This window comes from Fistularia commersonii, chromosome 27, assembly GCF_037954325.1.
Source record: "Fistularia commersonii isolate RoL2024-O1a breed Wild chromosome 27, RoL_Fcom_v1.0, whole genome shotgun sequence".
Lineage (NCBI taxonomy): Eukaryota > Metazoa > Chordata > Actinopteri > Syngnathiformes > Fistulariidae > Fistularia > Fistularia commersonii.
In genome coordinates, this window is record NC_141310.1 from 5,367,501 (window position 1) to 5,385,304 (window position 17,804).

Here is a 17,804-nt window from a genome sequence, read left to right on the forward strand (position 1 = left end):
TGGCTCTTCAACTCCTCAGTAAGATCATTATCTTGTTTTTGTTCCTGAGTGTAGAATCTATGTTTTACTGGTTTCCTTGCGAGTTTGTTGTTCCAGAGTTTGGTGCTTCAGCTTTCCTTGTTCCCGATTCCAGAAACATATGCCTTGTCCTTCCTTGCAAGTTTCTGTGGCTACAGAAACAACCTGGATCCAATACAGTCCTCCATTCATTCCCTTTGTAAATAAATGCTGTCCCTCCTGAGTGTGTTTTGGGTCAGGCGCACCCCTCCAAAAACCATGACGGAACGCTCTGGTCATTCTGCCTCAGGAGAGCCAATCGGAACAGAGTTCTCTTAACCACTCATGATGCTGTTCTCAGGTTTCTCAGTGAGTGACAGGATACCACTAACCAGTGTTTGTATCACCTCACTCAATCGTTACAAAGTCTTCAATCTAATCCATCTCCTCCTCCTACAGAGGTCCCGACTGCTCCACCAGTTTCCCAGGCCCTATCTATCTCCTGAGATGTTAGCTCACCCATTTTTGAGAAATTCTCAGAGGTATGCTATAGTGGGGATTTTCTCTTACAATGCACCCCAACCTTCAACATGTTGCTTCCCCATGATGATGCCAAGATTTCATTCGTCTTCTGACTCCTCTCCGGCAAAGCCCTAAGATGGGCCGAGCCCCGATTCCAGGATTCCTCCAGCTTTGGTTGCACCTTTCGGGAATTCATTCAAGCACTTAAGCAATCCTTCAATGAGGATTCTGATCACACTGCCCTGTCAAATCTTGGGACCAATTAAACAAGGTCAGAACTGTCGGACCAGCCTGTCGTTGGAGGAACAACAACAACAGCAACAGAGAATACGATCCAACCAATGCCTCTACTGTGGATCTTCTATCACTCCTCTGCCATTCAGTAGTACCTGTCCCAATCCTCCATGCAGCACTTAAGAGGCATCTGTCAAATACCTAGTGTTCTTCCTGTGCCTTGTCATTTCAGGTTGTAAAATCCAGTCATTGATCAGAGCAGTGGTCTATTAATTTGGGGGGGGGGCAGCCACCATATTGATCTCTCCTGAGCATTAATAGTCTATGAAATCCTGTTTCCTTTTCTCAATCCGTCCTTGATGAAAGGCCTGTAAAGATAAACATAGCACCTATACTATATTCTTGAGGGCTAGAGTTCAAATATTGGCTGGTAGGATCCCAAGGCACTCTGCATTAACATGTCTGTTTGGTCGGCCATAGGTTTCATTTCAGATTGTGACGGCACTGTATTTTTATCCTGTAACGCAAGTTCAAGTGGCTATTAGAGCTGTCTTACTGTCAGGCAGCCGTGTATCTGCATTTTGGAGCAGTGTCCCCACTCAAACACACACACACGTTCGTAAAACTCATACTGAATTGCCAACCACCTTTTTATTTCGTTCTTCTCTTTGGAAATAATGATTATGCATTTCATCGGGTTGACATGAATTTGTTTTGTGAGCATGTTTGTACTTCATGCATGTGTGTCCTTCTTGTTGCAAAAAGGAGAAAGGAATTTGACATCCTTAAATCAGATAGAAAATAAGTGGTTGCAGTGTGACATGCCCTTCTATTACGGCAGGTGGCATGATTCACTGGGAGCTATGCAAGTTATCTGTCACTTTTATTAACAAGGTGATAATGTGAGCTATTAATTTTTTTATTGTTTTGCATATGTTCAGTCAAGAAGCTCTGTAATTCCGAGGGCAGTGTCTCATACCTTTTCTTTGAGTTACATTACCCTTCGGGGTATGAACAGGGAATTGACATGCATCCCTGCGATTTATTCTTAACGTGTTTTTCAGGGTTTTTTTTTCCCCCCCCTGGTAATTGCGTCACACAGTGTTGCTTGAACTTGTTTTTCTGCTTTGCCTCCCTGTCAGTGAGCAAAATGTCTTCTTCGAGAAGAGAATGGTTCTCTCTCTAAACTTTATGTCTTTCTTTGAACTTTAAAGCAAAACAAACCATTGTTGCTCTACTGAATCAAAGACATTTGCAGTTGCCATTCTCTGAACCCCATAGCACACCATGTTTACAACATGCAACAATTTTAAAAATATGCCATGTTTATATAAGTGAAATATTTACGATAAAGAAATTCATTGGTTAGCATTGTTAACATGCAAATTAGATTAGTGGTTAGTATATCAAAGTATTTAAATTGCTTTGTAATTGATTTTACTGTTATAAGTCAAATTGTTTGCTGTTAAATTACTCTAATTTCTCTTGCTCATAGACCAAACTTATTCAAGAGGATTGACAGGGAGCTGTAGTGCAAGAGATGTTTGTCACACAATTCTTTTTAATTTTTTTTATTTTACCTTCTGCTTTGTCTCTCAGCACAATACGAATCAGAAGCAGTGCAAACCATCATTGCAATTTAGTGGCAATGACAGAACTGTGAGATGAGGATAAGTGTGGGCTTGTGCTAGAAATTTTATTGGTGGTAAGACTAATATATATATTTTCAAATCAAGAAACACTGCTTTTTCGGAGTAATCAGGAAAACACAAAACAGATGACAGGAAACTGATATCATTATCTTAAAGTGTCACCAGCAAATGCAGATGCACTCATCATCCAATCTTCTCATGGCGGACAGAAAGCTTTTCTTCCCAAGCACTTTGATTTTCGGAAAAAAAACCTTCCAGCTTTGTTTGAACAACAAAAGCCACAGCAATTTGACAATTTGAAAATCTAATGTATAAAAAAATGTAAAAGGAAATGGCATAAAATGCCACCCTAGAGCTTCTGAAAATCCTGACTTGTGGAGATTACTCGTTCACTTGAGCTGTGTTCGCGCTCACAAACACACACAGATTCTGAGCGTCAGCTCAAACACTGAACGAGCATTGAAAGACAAGATCAGCCAGAACTCATGGTATCTTCAGATCTGTGTTTACATGCTGCATCTTGTCCAGAGCTCCCCTGGTAAAGTTTCAGAGAGCTTGTATGCAAGACTAGACGCAGATAAGACTAGAGCATCTCCTGTGGACATTTCTGCCACACACACATGCTATACAGTGATATTAATATTCATCAGTGTAAACGGAGCTAATTAGAATATCACGGAGACATTGAAGGTCTACTTGCATAAACTGCGTATTTGAGACAAGTCAAACTCTGAGCTTGAAGGCGTTACCAATATTCTGCACAGTACTAGACTATGTGAGCTCAGGTCGAGAGGGGTTGGGGGTTGGGTGGGATGGGGGGTCTACCTGATTGCACACAAATACAACAAAGATTTTTTTTTGTAGCACATGTACCTCCTGTCAGTCATGTTATGTCCTCCCCCACAAAATCTCTGCTTTTGCACCCCCAATCAGGGTTGTAATAATTCACCCTGCATGTTTCTATTGCCTTGAAGTGTGTAGGCTCCCCCCATGTGTGGTTGTGTTGGCATGGAAACAGGACTGGCATTGTGATGTGTGTATTGAATTTTTCACCCCAGTCCCCAGTTCCACAGCGAGGAATGCAAGACACCATCCCTCCCCCCAGCTTTTGCAGCACTGAGAGGAGAGTGGGTGGGGTGGGGTGGTCTTATACAATTTCAGCCAGCAAGTGCACTAAAACTCAAGTGTTATATTTTATTATTTATGGAACGTAAGAATTTTGGACTGCTATTCATTTTAAACTTCAACATCATTGCATTCCACTGCTTCAGAAGCTATGAATGAGAGGTGGGGGGGCTCAAAGGGCAGCTTTAGGAATGACCTGTTTTCTTTCAGGAAACTCAACTCTTCACTGACATCTACTGGTAGCTTAGTGTAAATACTTTTATAATTTGAATAAATCAGGAAGACGGTGAGACTTGTGGTCACATTTACTTTTATTGTAAAGGTGATATTATTCCAAAATATTAATATGTTAGAGGAGCAGAGATAGAGAAGGTCAGGATACATCTAAATTACATCTACACAAGACTTTGGTAAGAATCTTAGGACACATTCTTATCAAAAAATTCCACCGCAAAAAAAAATAACGTTCTAAGAATGCCTCAAAATGATATAAATCTCAATTGTGGTGCATCTACATGTACAACAATATAGATAAAAATTCAACTGAGCATTTTGTGTCCCAGAAACAACCGAAGGCATAGAAAACATTGGAATGGCTGGGCACCTGTGCTTTTAAATTTGGAATATTATTTACGACATAGGGATACCACGAGATATGACAGGTCTTAATCTTATCAAATCAATTCATATTTCTCAAACATTTTAATTTTTCTTAAGATATATTGTACCACAACAAGTTTACAGTAATCTTGCAAAAGTGTACTAGAGCTAATTGAAGCACAGCAGAATCAACTTGGTATAAATCTAGAGTTGTCAGAAAAAAGAAGCTTGAGTTCATCTCTTCTTCACCTGGAGATAAAGAATGTGGAATGGAAAAAAATAATCATCCATTAATGTCTCAACGACAGATCTCTGATTTAACCTGTTGATTCAAGAATGTGCTGTTTTAGCCCTAAACAGAGTGCATTTGACCATTTCGTGATGGTGTGCCATGCTTTGTCTTACTCTCTCCCCCCAGCCTTGATGCCACTGCTGCCCTACTAGCACTTCCTAGCAGGGGTGCACATTGCAGGCCCTGATCTCCTTCCTGTCCTTGCAGCTAGACAGCTGGGCAGTTTTAAACCTTTGCTTTACTGTCATGAGTCGTTCCTGAATCCCCCCGCCACAGCGCTTGGTACAGTCTGTCCAACTCGACCATGGTCTCATTTTACACCCTAAACGATGAAAAAAAAAACACGTTGGATTGTCAGTATATTACAAGCATCATTTCTTTCCACTTCTTGTATTTAAAATAGTTACCTGTAGGGATGCATACCTGGATGCTCAGAGGTGGTGTCAGCCCGCCCCTGTTTGCTCCTTCTCTTTTCGCGTTGCTCCTTGCGTCGCTTCTTCTCGTCACTGTTCGCTTGTCCTCTGTTGCACTTCCTGATCTTACACTTCTTCCTTTGGATTGTTTCGGGACAGGGGTCTCCTCCGAACTGAGGCTCCATGTTCACTGTACGTGTCCGGATTGTGTGACCTTTTCCACAAGACTTATTGCACTCTGACCACTCGCTCCAGTCAGACATGACACAGTCTATGGCTGGAAGGGGGTTCACAGAATGTCATAACATTGGCGTGGTGAGCATGATACACCAGAGAAGAAAAAATATCAGCATATAAGAAGCCATAATGTTCTAGCATCTTTTTTATAACCCAAAAGGGCAGCATGAAATATAACTTACATTATGCAAAATATATGCAAAGTATACAACCCAATCTTACAAACAAGTTTATAGAGGTACTTCTGATATTGTGCAACTTTATTGATGTGGCTTTTTAGAAATAGATACCAAAGCAACCATTGGCAGTCAACTTACTTTTTACACAATACGTACTACAAGTATTAGTACCAGGACAGCAGGTTAAAGGAAAAAAGATATTAACAACATCTAATAAAGTTTTTTTTTTTTTTTTTTTTGTGGTAAGGGTACAAATGTAATCCTTTTTACTTACGACACTCTGGCAGCATACACTTCTCCACCTGGTCTAACTCTTCTGTACAGTCTCCCAGCTCTACAGGAGACTTGAGCATCCGCTGGCGTGTCCTCAAACCCTTCCCGCAGGTCACGCTGCAGTCACTCCAGTCAGACCAGAGAGTCAGCATGCAGGGGATTGTGTCTACACAACACACATGTTACCACCTTTAAATGTGACTTAAATACAAACTCTTATTTTTCACATAGAAAACACTTGGGAATAGAAGACAAACTTTAACAAAGAAAAACCATCATTATAGTTTGGCAATGAAAAGAATGGAGTAAATTGATTTTTATGGGCCAAAAATCAATTATTACACAATAGGTTGCATTGGACCAGTGGATATTGGTCATGACCAAACTTTTGTATATATTTACTGCTCATAGATACTCACGACATTCTGGCATCATGCACTTTTCCACTTCTAGCACCTCTGCACCACAAATAGAACCGTCTGCAGGAGGCATCGTCACCATGCGCTCCCTCCTCTTCATGCCAAGACCACAAGTGGCACTGCAAGCATCCCAGTCTCCCCATTCCGTCACCAAGCAGCTACTTGGAGCTAAAACCAATAAAGAAGATTAGAACTTAATAGAAACACCACGTCAAGGCAATTCACCTGCCAAAAGGAAAGACACGTAGCAAATGGGAAGACTCACAGCATTCCTCGTTTACCACACAATTTTCAGTCTCCTCTGTAGGCAGGGTGCAGATCGAACCGTCATCAGGGAACTGCTTAACATAACGTTCCCTCGAGCGTGTGCCCGTCCCACACGATGCACTGCATGGAGACCACGTGATCCACTCTGACATCATACAGGTTGATGCGTCTTAAAATGACAAGAACAAAACAGTCATCATGGTGTGACTAGTTGTTACCAACGCAGGAAAAATTGCTGATTGTTGTACACTTATTTAAATGCAGTTTTGTAGTGTTTTGTTGAGCTACAATTTGAATTTCAACCACAAAACAGAAAAATAGATCAGTAAATTCCAAAGAAACATCAGTGGTATGACTTTTATCTTTGGATCTTTTTGACATTATCAGTACAGGTATGTACGTAACTTACAAGGTGGACGTGTCTAGTTCCATTTTAAAAACAAACATTACATAATCTTCAAACCTCCGAGAGAGAAACAGATTAATAGATCGGTAAAAACAAATCATCCACATCATTGTAATGGGTATTTGATACCAGATACTACGGCCACTTTTAGTGAATTACTGTACTCTACATTGTAACAAATCTTCAACTGTTTATTTATTCATTCACAAACTTCTTACATACTTCATTTATAATCACATGCAGTGCTTGGGAACTTTTGAACTACAGCATAAGTTGGTGAAACACATCAAAAATGCAGTAGCTTCCTCCATCTCAGCATTTATAAGATAATACTTTATTAATCCCCACAGGGGAAATTTGAGAAGTTATCCATCTATCCACGCATCACTTCACTGACCCATCTCCCCTACTTTGATACTAATGATGTGTTTCAGGGAGGTTAATGCCAAAATACCCAGTGCGCTCTACATCTCTGTGTGAATCTATTTAGAATTACGAATAGACAGTATGGGCAAAGATCATGGATTGTCATCCCATTTCTTAATTAGTTGTGGGACATTATATAAGAGCCCATTTCACCATCTAAACACATCCAAAGTCAAGGTGAAGTTTTAATCCTGGGCTGCTTCCTAAGCCCTGCTTCCTCTTCCGGACTTACCTGACTTTTTGCCAGGACCTTTTTTAAGGCTTCCTGAAAGTCACTCTGACTGGTCAGTGTTTTTACTACAGGGACTAAAAAAGTCACTGCCCCTCTCACCTTTCATTACAGCTTGCTGCCAAGCCTCCCCCCTCAGGCTTGACTCCAGGAAGGTCATTACAGTACATCAATCTCTACAAGCCCAGACCCTTCAATAATGCACATTTTTCTAAAAGACCGGACCAGGGGCTATTGCCCTCCAAAGTACATATACCAGGATCACGGAGACTAGCCGTGCTTCACTGAGAATTATTTCCATTCTGACTTATATTCAAAGATAATTTACTCAGCAAACTCTTGACTTGATTTGTTCAGGGTAAATATTGAAATTCAAAAATGAAAGTAGTTTCCTTTACAGAGTTTTTTTTGTGTGTGTTAAGTGAAAGCATTCATGAGACTTCATTCATCTGTGCTCCAAGGTTAAATGAGGCATAATTATGAGTAGCTTTCATAATTATTAGAGTATTAGGAAAATGTATTAACCATCAATGAAGCAAAGTACATCAAATGGTGACCGAAAACGAAGCACTGTGAGCTGCAGGTATACTTGAATCAAGATTATCTGCTAATTGTTTAGATTAAATTCTACCATTTAAAAGGCTGATAGCAGGTGCTGACTGCATTTTTTCAATTTTAATGTTTAATCGGAGATTCCTAGCCCTTTCATTTTTCTAATTAAATTTGAGTATGATGAGAGAACTGGGGTGAAAAAATAATTCAAAGCTGTGTGATCAAGTCAGATAGGGAGCTTGGGGGCTTTAGTTTTACCTATTCGGTTGGGGATTTAGTCAAAACTGAGGAATCTGAGCATGTAAAATCAAATAATCTGGGACAGATTATGGCAGGTTATCCGAATTGCAGACATTTGGTTTTTATCAATCATTAGTTTATAGATGTGACAAACTAACTGATTATCCAGAAAATGCATCTCACTAATAAGGCAGGATGAAAAAATCCCCAGAATAACCATTGGAAAAATATGGATTTAACATCCTCAGCAACTATTAACTTCTAAATCATTTATAAAAATGCCTTTCTCTAGTTTTACTGGCTATCAAATGTATTAGCCTGTCATATTAACAAACTGTTTCACCTCATTTGTGAAACTTCATTATCATTCCTGTGCGGTATAATTAAGAGGTATGATCAATTACCTCAAACAAACAAAATCTGAATGTAAACCCTGAAATGTAAATCATGAAGGAATAATCATCAGATCTGCATCTTATCATTAAATGGCTTTAAATTGCATGCAAACCTGCTCTTATCTTGCAATGTGTTTTTCTGGTGCTGAGCAGTTTGGGAATCACTATCAGCCTTACACTAATAATGTTTGGGCATAAAACCTCATCTATTGTCCAGGTCATTTGAAAAGCTTGTTTGCCTATTGAGGTTCAGATATCCTTCACAGCTCCTTTACGACACCTGAGTGACATGCAACCACTTTACCCGGATTAATAACTTCATTATAGAATTACTAAGGGGTCAATAAAAATGCTTTCTACTCTTTTGCACGGCAGTATCTCACCCTCATCACTACATCCAGGTCCCATACAAGGCTCAAAGTCCTGCGTGTGAGGGCACGGAACGCTAAGGTCCAACTGGGCTTTGAGCATCCTCTGTCGCATCCGCTTGCCCTTCTCACAGGTGGCAGAGCTACATGCAGACCACGGAGACCAGTTGGAATAGATACATGTCTCAGGAGTGTCATCTGCATAATGAAGATAAGGAAATAGTACACCCTCCTCTGTTGAATGTTAATCAAATCATTGTGAATAGAAAAGTTAAATTGGTGCAAAACCCGGACCTTCCTCTTTCTCCTCCTGGGCGATATCTGCTACAATGTCGTCCACGTTGTCTGGTACAATGTTACACTGTTCACCCTGTGACAACAAACACACATATTAGGAAAGTCACATTTTTCACAGTAGTATAGTTGACAGTTGTTTTGTTTTGTTTTTTGGTCAGGTTTATTATGTTGTTTCTCTCCCATTTCATATGAAAAATGATTTGTAGCAAAATGATTAAGCAGGTTTTGCAATGAAATTCTCAAAGTTGCCTCTAGATGCCACTAATGGACTGCTTATCATTTTATTCGTATCTCTTTGGCTTTGTAAATGTGCGTCACCAACTCTTAATTCATATCTACTCCCCCTGATGACAAAGGACGTAAAAAGTTACACGTCTTTGTCCAATGGTGTTGACCACTTGACAAACAGTATTATGCTAGTCATGTTTACTGGTGCTTCCTATTGGGTTCAATGCAACCAGAATATTAACCTTTTACATTGGCTTACAAGTATAAATATCATGGTAATTAAGCGTCTGTCTTTGAGATGATTAGTATGGCATTTTCATTTTTATTTCATAGTTACTTCCTTCTTTCATATATTATTATAGTTTTACTTTTCAATGGCTCATGTACATTCATTTTTAATCCTGCGAGCAAAAATATAGAGCACAATGTATCGGTATCTTTTTGTACCACAAACTGAATGCTATAAAAACAGACCTTTCTGGCGATGCGCTCGACCACAACCCTGGCCACAGGAATGATAGCCCCCCCCTCGGGATCATAGAATGGGCTCTGTGGGTGGTCCAGACTGGTCAGTGGACGAATCTTATCCTGAGGCGCACTGGGCTTGTTGGGAGACTAAAAGTAGCCCAGAGACAGACACAGGAATAATACAGGTCACAAAGCTGTGGAACTTGGGATTTGAAAAATAACACGCTTAGTATTTGTTGAAAAAATAGGGAAAATACTAGAACAGCACAAAGTCACGCAAAGTTACTGAAAAGGAAAAGTCACATAGTTATAGTTGGAGAGCAGCTGTTGTGGGCTGCAGTAGTTTATATGGTAGATGCTCTTATTAGTCAGTAAAGGTCTGCCAGCATGGGGCTGATAAAGCCGCCAGTGCCCAAGGCTATTTGGAAGAAGAGGCCCAACTCATCTGTCACTCCCCACAGAGGCCACCTCACTAAAAGAACAGGGTAGGCATTAGTGTTTGTGACAGCGAGCGGGAAACAGGGTGCAGTATAATGGGTAGACATCAATTAAAAGGTGCACTGCACGTAATGGGTCAAAAAATGAACCAAATTTTTCTGACTGGCTTTGAAAACTTTTGAACTGAGTCAAAGTCGCACTCCACTTCTAAAACAAAAGAAACATCTGGCCTGCTCTGTATTTTCCATTACACTTTTCAAAACATGGATCCTCTAAATAATAACATTTACCTAACATTTAACGTGTCGGAGTAGGGGGGGTATACATATATATATATATATATATATATTTATTTATATATGAAACGTGTCGGAGGAGGGGGTATATATATATATATATATATATATATATATATATATATATATATATATATATATATATATATATATATATATATATATATATTCAAACATATGTGTGTATATATTTATATACACATATATATGTATATATATCACACATATGTGTGTGTATATATAGATAGATAGATAGATGGATGGATAGATAGATAGATAGATAGATAGATAGATAGATAGATAGATAGATAGATAGATAGATAAGTATGAAACCTTTACGTTTTTTTGGAGGACCTTGATAGCTTTCAACTTTTGTGTATAGTCACTCATAGTGTGTGAATGTGCAAGAGAATCTATTCCTGAAGCAGGCCAAATCAAGTATGAGAGCCCAGTTCAGTGGGTTCATCTGAGTTCTAGGGGATCAACCATGAGCTTCACACATGAAATCATGGGGTTTGGTCAAACAAGCGCAAACACAGCCAGATCTATTAATTCTGCCCGAAGACACTGAACACAGAGGACACAACACCTTGGAGTCAGGGAGAGTGTGTTTGTGTTGCTGTGTGTGTGTGTGTGTGTGTGTGTGTGTGTGTGTGTGTGTGTGTGTGTGTGTGTGTGTGTGTGTGTGTGTGTGTGTGTGTGTAAGAGGGGCGGGGAGGGAGGGGGGTGTTCAAGGGAGAATTGGATGCGTGATAACACTTGATTTGTTGCAGACTGGCAGGGTACATATAATGTTGGAGGCGGAAAAGAGACTGATTCTGAATGCCAGAAAACAAGCAGGAGAAGACATTACTAAATGACAAGGTCAAAAGCCTTTTATTACTGCAGGACTCAGCTGGTGATAAGTGTGAGAAGGAAAGTTATCCAGCTGTTTGAAGGTTAAGTGATCAACAGTCCAGGCATGAGAAACGTAGTAAAAACCCTCAGGTTACAAATTAATTACAATCATATTTAGTGTTTCTGTGATGTACACAACTGTGTATTGTGTCCATTATGTCAATCAAGACATAATTTCTGCATAATTAAACAGAAATAACCTTGAAGAAATTATATTTAGTTTTAACTTAATAAAATAGCAAACCATTGCCTTTACCTCGGTGTGCATCATGTGAACACAGAAACTGATGGCAGCAGCAAGAAAGAGGGGGGTTGCTGGGCTAGAGGATAATCTTGTCTGTTTGCTTCTGCTGCTTTGTTGGAGCTGCTTTTGTTTGTTTGTTTATTTGTTTTTTTTTTTATTCACTTTATTTAAGGCAGTGTAAAAGCTTAGTGTATGTGATAATTGAGACCACAAAAAAAAACAAGGGCAATGTTTGTTATTCTCTGAATGCTCCACTACTTTGTTAGCATTAATAATGAGAAAATGTATCAAAGCAACAAGAAGATGGCAATTAATTTATCTTGAGAAATTATTTTCAAAAAAGAAGGCCAAATAAATATAGCTTGTTAAAAATAATGAAAATCACTGGTTTTACTGCTGAATATATACTGCCATGCTCTTGATTATATTCTTGAGAACAGATAATTACATTCCATACATACATGACTTTGTTATTGAGCAAGAAGTCAAACTTCATGATTGATGTAACAATGAAAAGTGAATGAAGGTTTACCCCAGTGTTCAATAGTAACATTATGATATTTGAATTTCTCCAACCTCATACGTCACCCCACTGTCAGTGCCGGCATCCCAGGGGATGAGGTCCTGGACCACTCGCTGGGCCCAACCACACTCCTTGGTGCATAAGTCCTCTGCAGATAGACCCACATTCCAATCCGGACTGGGTCCCAGCATAGTCAGAAAGGACATGAGGTGACGAGTCCGATCCACTGAAAACTCAGCTGAAGGTGCAGCCCGTCTGAGGGACAAATTCAGAGCATCTGTGTAAAAGCTTTGCAAAATAGTAATCAGTCACAAATATCTATCTGAAATTAGAAGATTAATAGTTTATCCATTTATACATAAATGATTCTATTCATTTAAGATGGTCTGAGATGAAACCCCTTCAGACCAAATGCATATTGTAAGTGTAGATTTCTGTGTATATATATTATATATATATATATATATATATATATATATATATATATATATACATATAAGTACACAGAAATCTACACTATATGTGTGTGTGTGTGTGTGTGTGTGTGTGTGTGTGTGTGTTTTGCGTTTTGCTACTTTCACACATAAAATGCAGTTCAGAGGTAAAATGTGGTTTGTTTTGGTTTTTGTTCTTCAACAGTTTGCATATCTAATGTAGTTTGGGATGTCCTGGACTGTCCAACTTAAAAGCACTTTCTCCGCCAGCTCTTAGTACTTCTTTGAACCTTACATTTAAAGAGGTGTTCATTAGGAAGTGGAACAGAATTTTTTTCTTTTTAAATACACATACCCAAAGAACCTTGCTGTCTATACTGTATAGGTAGAAATACTGTTCTTCAGACCTTTTCTCTACTGAACAGCTCTCGCTTGGCCCCACTTAAAACCATATTCATTTAATTTTCCACATGGAAATGTTTCTATTCAATGATGTGTGAGTAAAAATTGTCATTTGCATCTTTGGTTAAGAGAACCCAGTTAGTTTTTGAGTAATGTTAACAGAGTGAAAGAAATAAGAGACACACCTTTTGATCTGCCATAGTTTGCCTAGGAAAACCTTCAACGCTGCCAGACAAACTCTTTTGAGTCTGATGAGAGCAGATAATGTTCACCAGAGCGGAAATGAAAAGAAAGACTGTCAAAATTTCTACTCACCTTTACTCATTTACCTCATACTTAGATGATAATATTCTCTATTCCAGGGCCGGTCACATTATACTTATCTCTCTATCTGTCTTGACCAGTGATTGGAAAGTTGGTGTATTATAAGGACTTTTCCATGGAGTGTCACATTTAATTAAAAACAGAAAACTCACTCTTATTAGAGAAAATTAGCTAGTGATACCTTTTCAACTGTCATAAAGCCATTTGACTTGAGGTTAGTCAATCCGCGCCCGGAGAAGTCTGTTCATGTGGCCGCCGAGGACATGGAACAGTCCTTATCCTTTGGGAACAGATGACCCCCGACACTCTCTGAGACCTCTGCTGAACCAGTATTGGATGTTTATCATGGACAGCCACCTGGGCTCCACACAAATGTAAAGCTTGATTGAAAGAAAGGATGAGCGGCTGGTAGCAAACAACACTGGAATCAATCACCTTGGACAACCTCGGTGAAATGTAATTGTTCCCAAATTCAATTATTCTTGAAATTATGTGTCACAGTTGAGAAATGTGTGACTGACTAAAGACTAATAAAAATAGTGATAGTAATTTTTGATAGTAATTGAGCATATTGTCCTTGCTGGTGCAGCCCCTTATTGCAATCCTTTGTAAATACACCCTTTATCATCTCATGGAGAATCTATTAAATGTAAGCTTACGCGGCATGGATTTGGAAAAAAACTGATAGTCACATTAAAGCAGCTTCCTTAGACGGCCTCTGCATTTCTCAAATATTTTGTTTTGGGAAAACATGTTCCTTCTGAATAGTTTGCCGTATAAAGGCTGAGGAGTCAGAAGCGGTGCTCTATAATACTATGTGAATCACGCTCAAATGCTAAAGAAAAGGAAAAAGGAAAATAATGAAAACATGATAGGCTGAACTCCAAAAATAGATTTAAGCCTGGCAGTAACAATGAAGGAATGGAGAGCTACATTCTTATTTTCAAGAAAAGAAGCTCTTTTCTTATGTGACCCAAAAACACTCAAGTAGTTTCTTAGTAATTAGATGATACTGTCTGACTGGTGGGAGTGGGAGCTCAGAGAAAACGACAAGGAGCCAAAGTGTCATGGAGGTGCTGTAACTTTCACGGGTGGGGAAAAGACAGGAAAAGAGTGGGAGGTCTAATGAAGTGAAATTAAGTGAATAAACTACAGACAGTGGATTCAGAAAGACAGACTTCCCAGACATCGGACAAACACATTCTAAAAAAAGCAGTACTTTTTTATGTGTTACGTGGTAACAATGTTCGTAACATATCTGTTAAGGTAATGTAAAAATACCATGAAATTATTTTGTCCTGTAGCAAAGTAAGCTGGCAGTGTCGCTGCATGAGGGACGTCATTTGTTCTCCTCAAAGTCAATGATGTAATCTTGCGCACTGACAGGAGCATTATCTCAGACGGATTTTCATGTGGTCAAAAAACCATGATGAGCTTTGACATACTGTTTGTCTCAACTATTTATACAGTGACTTAATACAGACTGAATCATTTGGACCTCACAATTACAGGGAGGATATTTTCAGAAACACCTCTGTTTTCCCCCACATTAACCTTTGCATTGACTCACAGAAACCATTTACGATCAGTCTGCATTCCGTTGCAGAGCTCGCTACATGGTTATAATTCCGCGCCAGCCATAAAGGCATATACTGTACCAGTCGAGGGAGGGAGCTTGATGAATTTATGATATTCTTTGTTTCCTCCTACAGGAATAACACATTATTCTTTTAGATATTTTTTTCTTTTTATTAGTAGCATTATTTTTCATCTGTTTTATTTGTTATTATTTTATATGTATTTTTTATTCCTTCATTTATTTATATATCAGTTTGCAACACCAGGTAAAATCTCTGTCATGATGTTGCATTTGGTTTTGTTAAATGTGAACAGGAATGGTTCGAACCTCTTCTTTTTTTTCCATAGTAACTATAAACCGAGTGAGCATTTTATGCATCAATTCAGTCTGTCGGGGGGGAAACCAAAGCTTTTTAAACAGTGTCAAGCATAAAGGGAAGGTATTCGCATATATGCCTGTTTTTGGAAACTTTAGAGGTTTGAAAAAGATTCCCCTGACTTTGTATTGACGTTCATCTTTTACTTGTGATACAAACAGGGGATAAAGACAATATACTGACCAGAAATTGACTTTTTCATGTTTTATGTTTATTTACATTTAATTAAAACTGCAAAATCTAGGACCACATTTCACACCGCTCTGCTCTCTGCTTCCCACAACCTGTCCCTCCTCTGCAATGTGGGTTCAGCTGATCCCCGAAATAACCACATAGAAGCTCAACATAAGAAATTACGTCACAGTTGGATCACTGCATGAGGTGCCTCCACAAAAACACAGCATGCAACTTTTGCTTCGTAGAGGCAAACTAAAATGGTAATGTGAGAGGCCAATCGCATATAACAAACTAATTTCACTTGCATAAATGCACCGCGTAGGCAGCTATGCACGCATAACATGGGACGCACTTGGAAGGCAATAAATAAAATTAATGATTTTTTTCTTCATGAGGCCAAAAAAAGATAAATGGCAATGTATGCAGCGGATTTCATAGATTGATAAGCAAGGACAAAATATTTAAGAGACCTTTCTCATAATCTCTTCCTTTACCGTGGCATATCCTCTTCGTATTTTATTTATTCTATATAATTGCTATGTTATAATTTTTGATTGCTCAAATTCTAAGAAGCCCTGGCAAGATTTGGGGTAGGGTTTGTGAACTACTACCTCAATTTCTAAGGGGACATTTTTACAGAGGCAGTTTACGTCTCTGCTCTGTTGCGTAATGGCTCTCAAGAGTGGCACAGCTGTAGAGATACTGCTGTAATATCTGCAATAATGGATATCAAATTTGAAACTTGTTTCCTTCTTTCTTCCTCCATCCCCACTACCCCTTCAGCTACATAGTAAAGAGTCTCATCAGTACGTGTACCAGTTGCTAACCAGTTAAATAGAAGAGGTATAATGAAACAAAACCCAAATCTTTTTGAACGTAACATGTTGAAGCTGCCCCGAGCCTGAGCGCTCTGCTGTTGGATTACAGATTAAATCACATGCCTCATGAACTGAGTTGAACTGGAGCATATTGTTCTTATCCTCTCTCCTGTTGTTTTCTTTTTAAAACATCACTCCTGCAGGATAACTACAATTAGCAAAAGCAGATGAGCAGCCTTCACTGCTCAAATATCAACAGAATAATAAGCACCAGCCACCTATAAATATGATATGTGGCAACACAAGCTGCTGCTGGATTTGGAGACACAGAATTGCCTTTTTTCGTTACACACACTCGCACGCACCTACATATATAGAAATAGAAAGAGAGAGAAAGAGAGACGAGACAGATTTGCATGATACATCTTGCTGCTGCTTAAGGAAAACATAATTCATATATTTAGTGTATCCCCATGTGCTACATGTTCGGTACAATGATCAACCAAAAGCATACTTTCCTTCTCTTTTTCCAAACCGCTATAATTGATCCGACACACTCGTGCTCGGGCTGCACACAATCACTGTGTGAAACAATTAATTGGGTGCATAAGCAGCAAAGAGTAAGCTAATTAGCCCTGGTGGGTATCATTTCCCTCTATTCCTGGCTTCTTCCCTTTGGAGACTGAAGTTGCTGCCCTCACTGAGGCCTCTTAGTTGAGGAAAAGATATTGCCTGGGCCTTTGCCACTAAAGTCTTCTTTCGCGAGCTGAGCCAACAAGCTTCTTGTTTTTCTCATGAATAAGAGATTAAATGGTTCGTGTGAATTTAGGAGAAAATGAGAGTCCACACTGTAAGGATATGGCAGTTTTGGGGCATCTCTGAGACACTTTTTTTTCTTATCAGCAGGCTCCGGGACCAACTTAAAATAGCTATCTATGGCAGCTATATAATATCGATCTAGACTGGCCCTGGATCTAACACTTTGGATGTGATTACAAGTGATTATTATCCAGCCTATCATTCATCCACTGCAGGGGGAGAGACATAGTAGAGGAAATTTGTAGTTTCTACACAAGAATAGCCAATGCAGGAGATGCCTTTGTAATCCTCTCCATCTGTAGCTGATGTTAGTATCACAGCATTTTATTTTCCTTGAAGCTATATTTAATAGTAGTGACTTATTTTCCATGACTTGTGTTAAACATAGTATAGTCGTGTCATTTTAGAATCTTCTACAACTAAATTGAAAAAAAAAGGGTATTTATGTTCAAATAAACCGATAAACTTGTATCTATTGTGTCTCCCATTCTCTTCTTGGCAATGCCTTTTTGAGAACTGCACAAATGATACTCACACATTCAGTGGTTGCCAGGCTGGCCACTGCGCCTTCATTTTGATGACAGTTAGAACATCATCGCCCTACAGTAGAGAAAAAAGAAAGAGGAATAAACTTAGTAGCAATCCCCTTTGGCCAAAG

General features: G+C 39.1%; 1 protein-coding gene across 1 annotated transcript in view; it reads right to left on the bottom strand.

The window, feature by feature from the left end:
• Positions 1–3,823: 3,823 nt before the first annotated feature.
• spon1a (spondin 1a) overlaps positions 3,824–17,804 on the bottom strand; it is a 55,239-nt gene continuing 41,258 nt past the window's right edge. Inside the window, exons 7-16 of the mRNA XM_086174641.1 lie at positions 17,682–17,746; positions 12,271–12,472; positions 9,826–9,966; positions 9,121–9,196; positions 8,842–9,024; positions 6,209–6,379; positions 5,944–6,111; positions 5,526–5,690; positions 4,846–5,112; positions 3,824–4,744 (exon numbers count right to left, since the gene is read on the bottom strand). Of these exons, the coding sequence (XP_086030767.1) occupies positions 4,581–4,744; positions 4,846–5,112; positions 5,526–5,690; positions 5,944–6,111; positions 6,209–6,379; positions 8,842–9,024; positions 9,121–9,196; positions 9,826–9,966; positions 12,271–12,472; positions 17,682–17,746 (1,602 nt within the window). The 3' untranslated portion in view covers positions 3,824–4,580. The remainder of the gene's footprint in view (positions 4,745–4,845; positions 5,113–5,525; positions 5,691–5,943; positions 6,112–6,208; positions 6,380–8,841; positions 9,025–9,120; positions 9,197–9,825; positions 9,967–12,270; positions 12,473–17,681; positions 17,747–17,804) is intronic.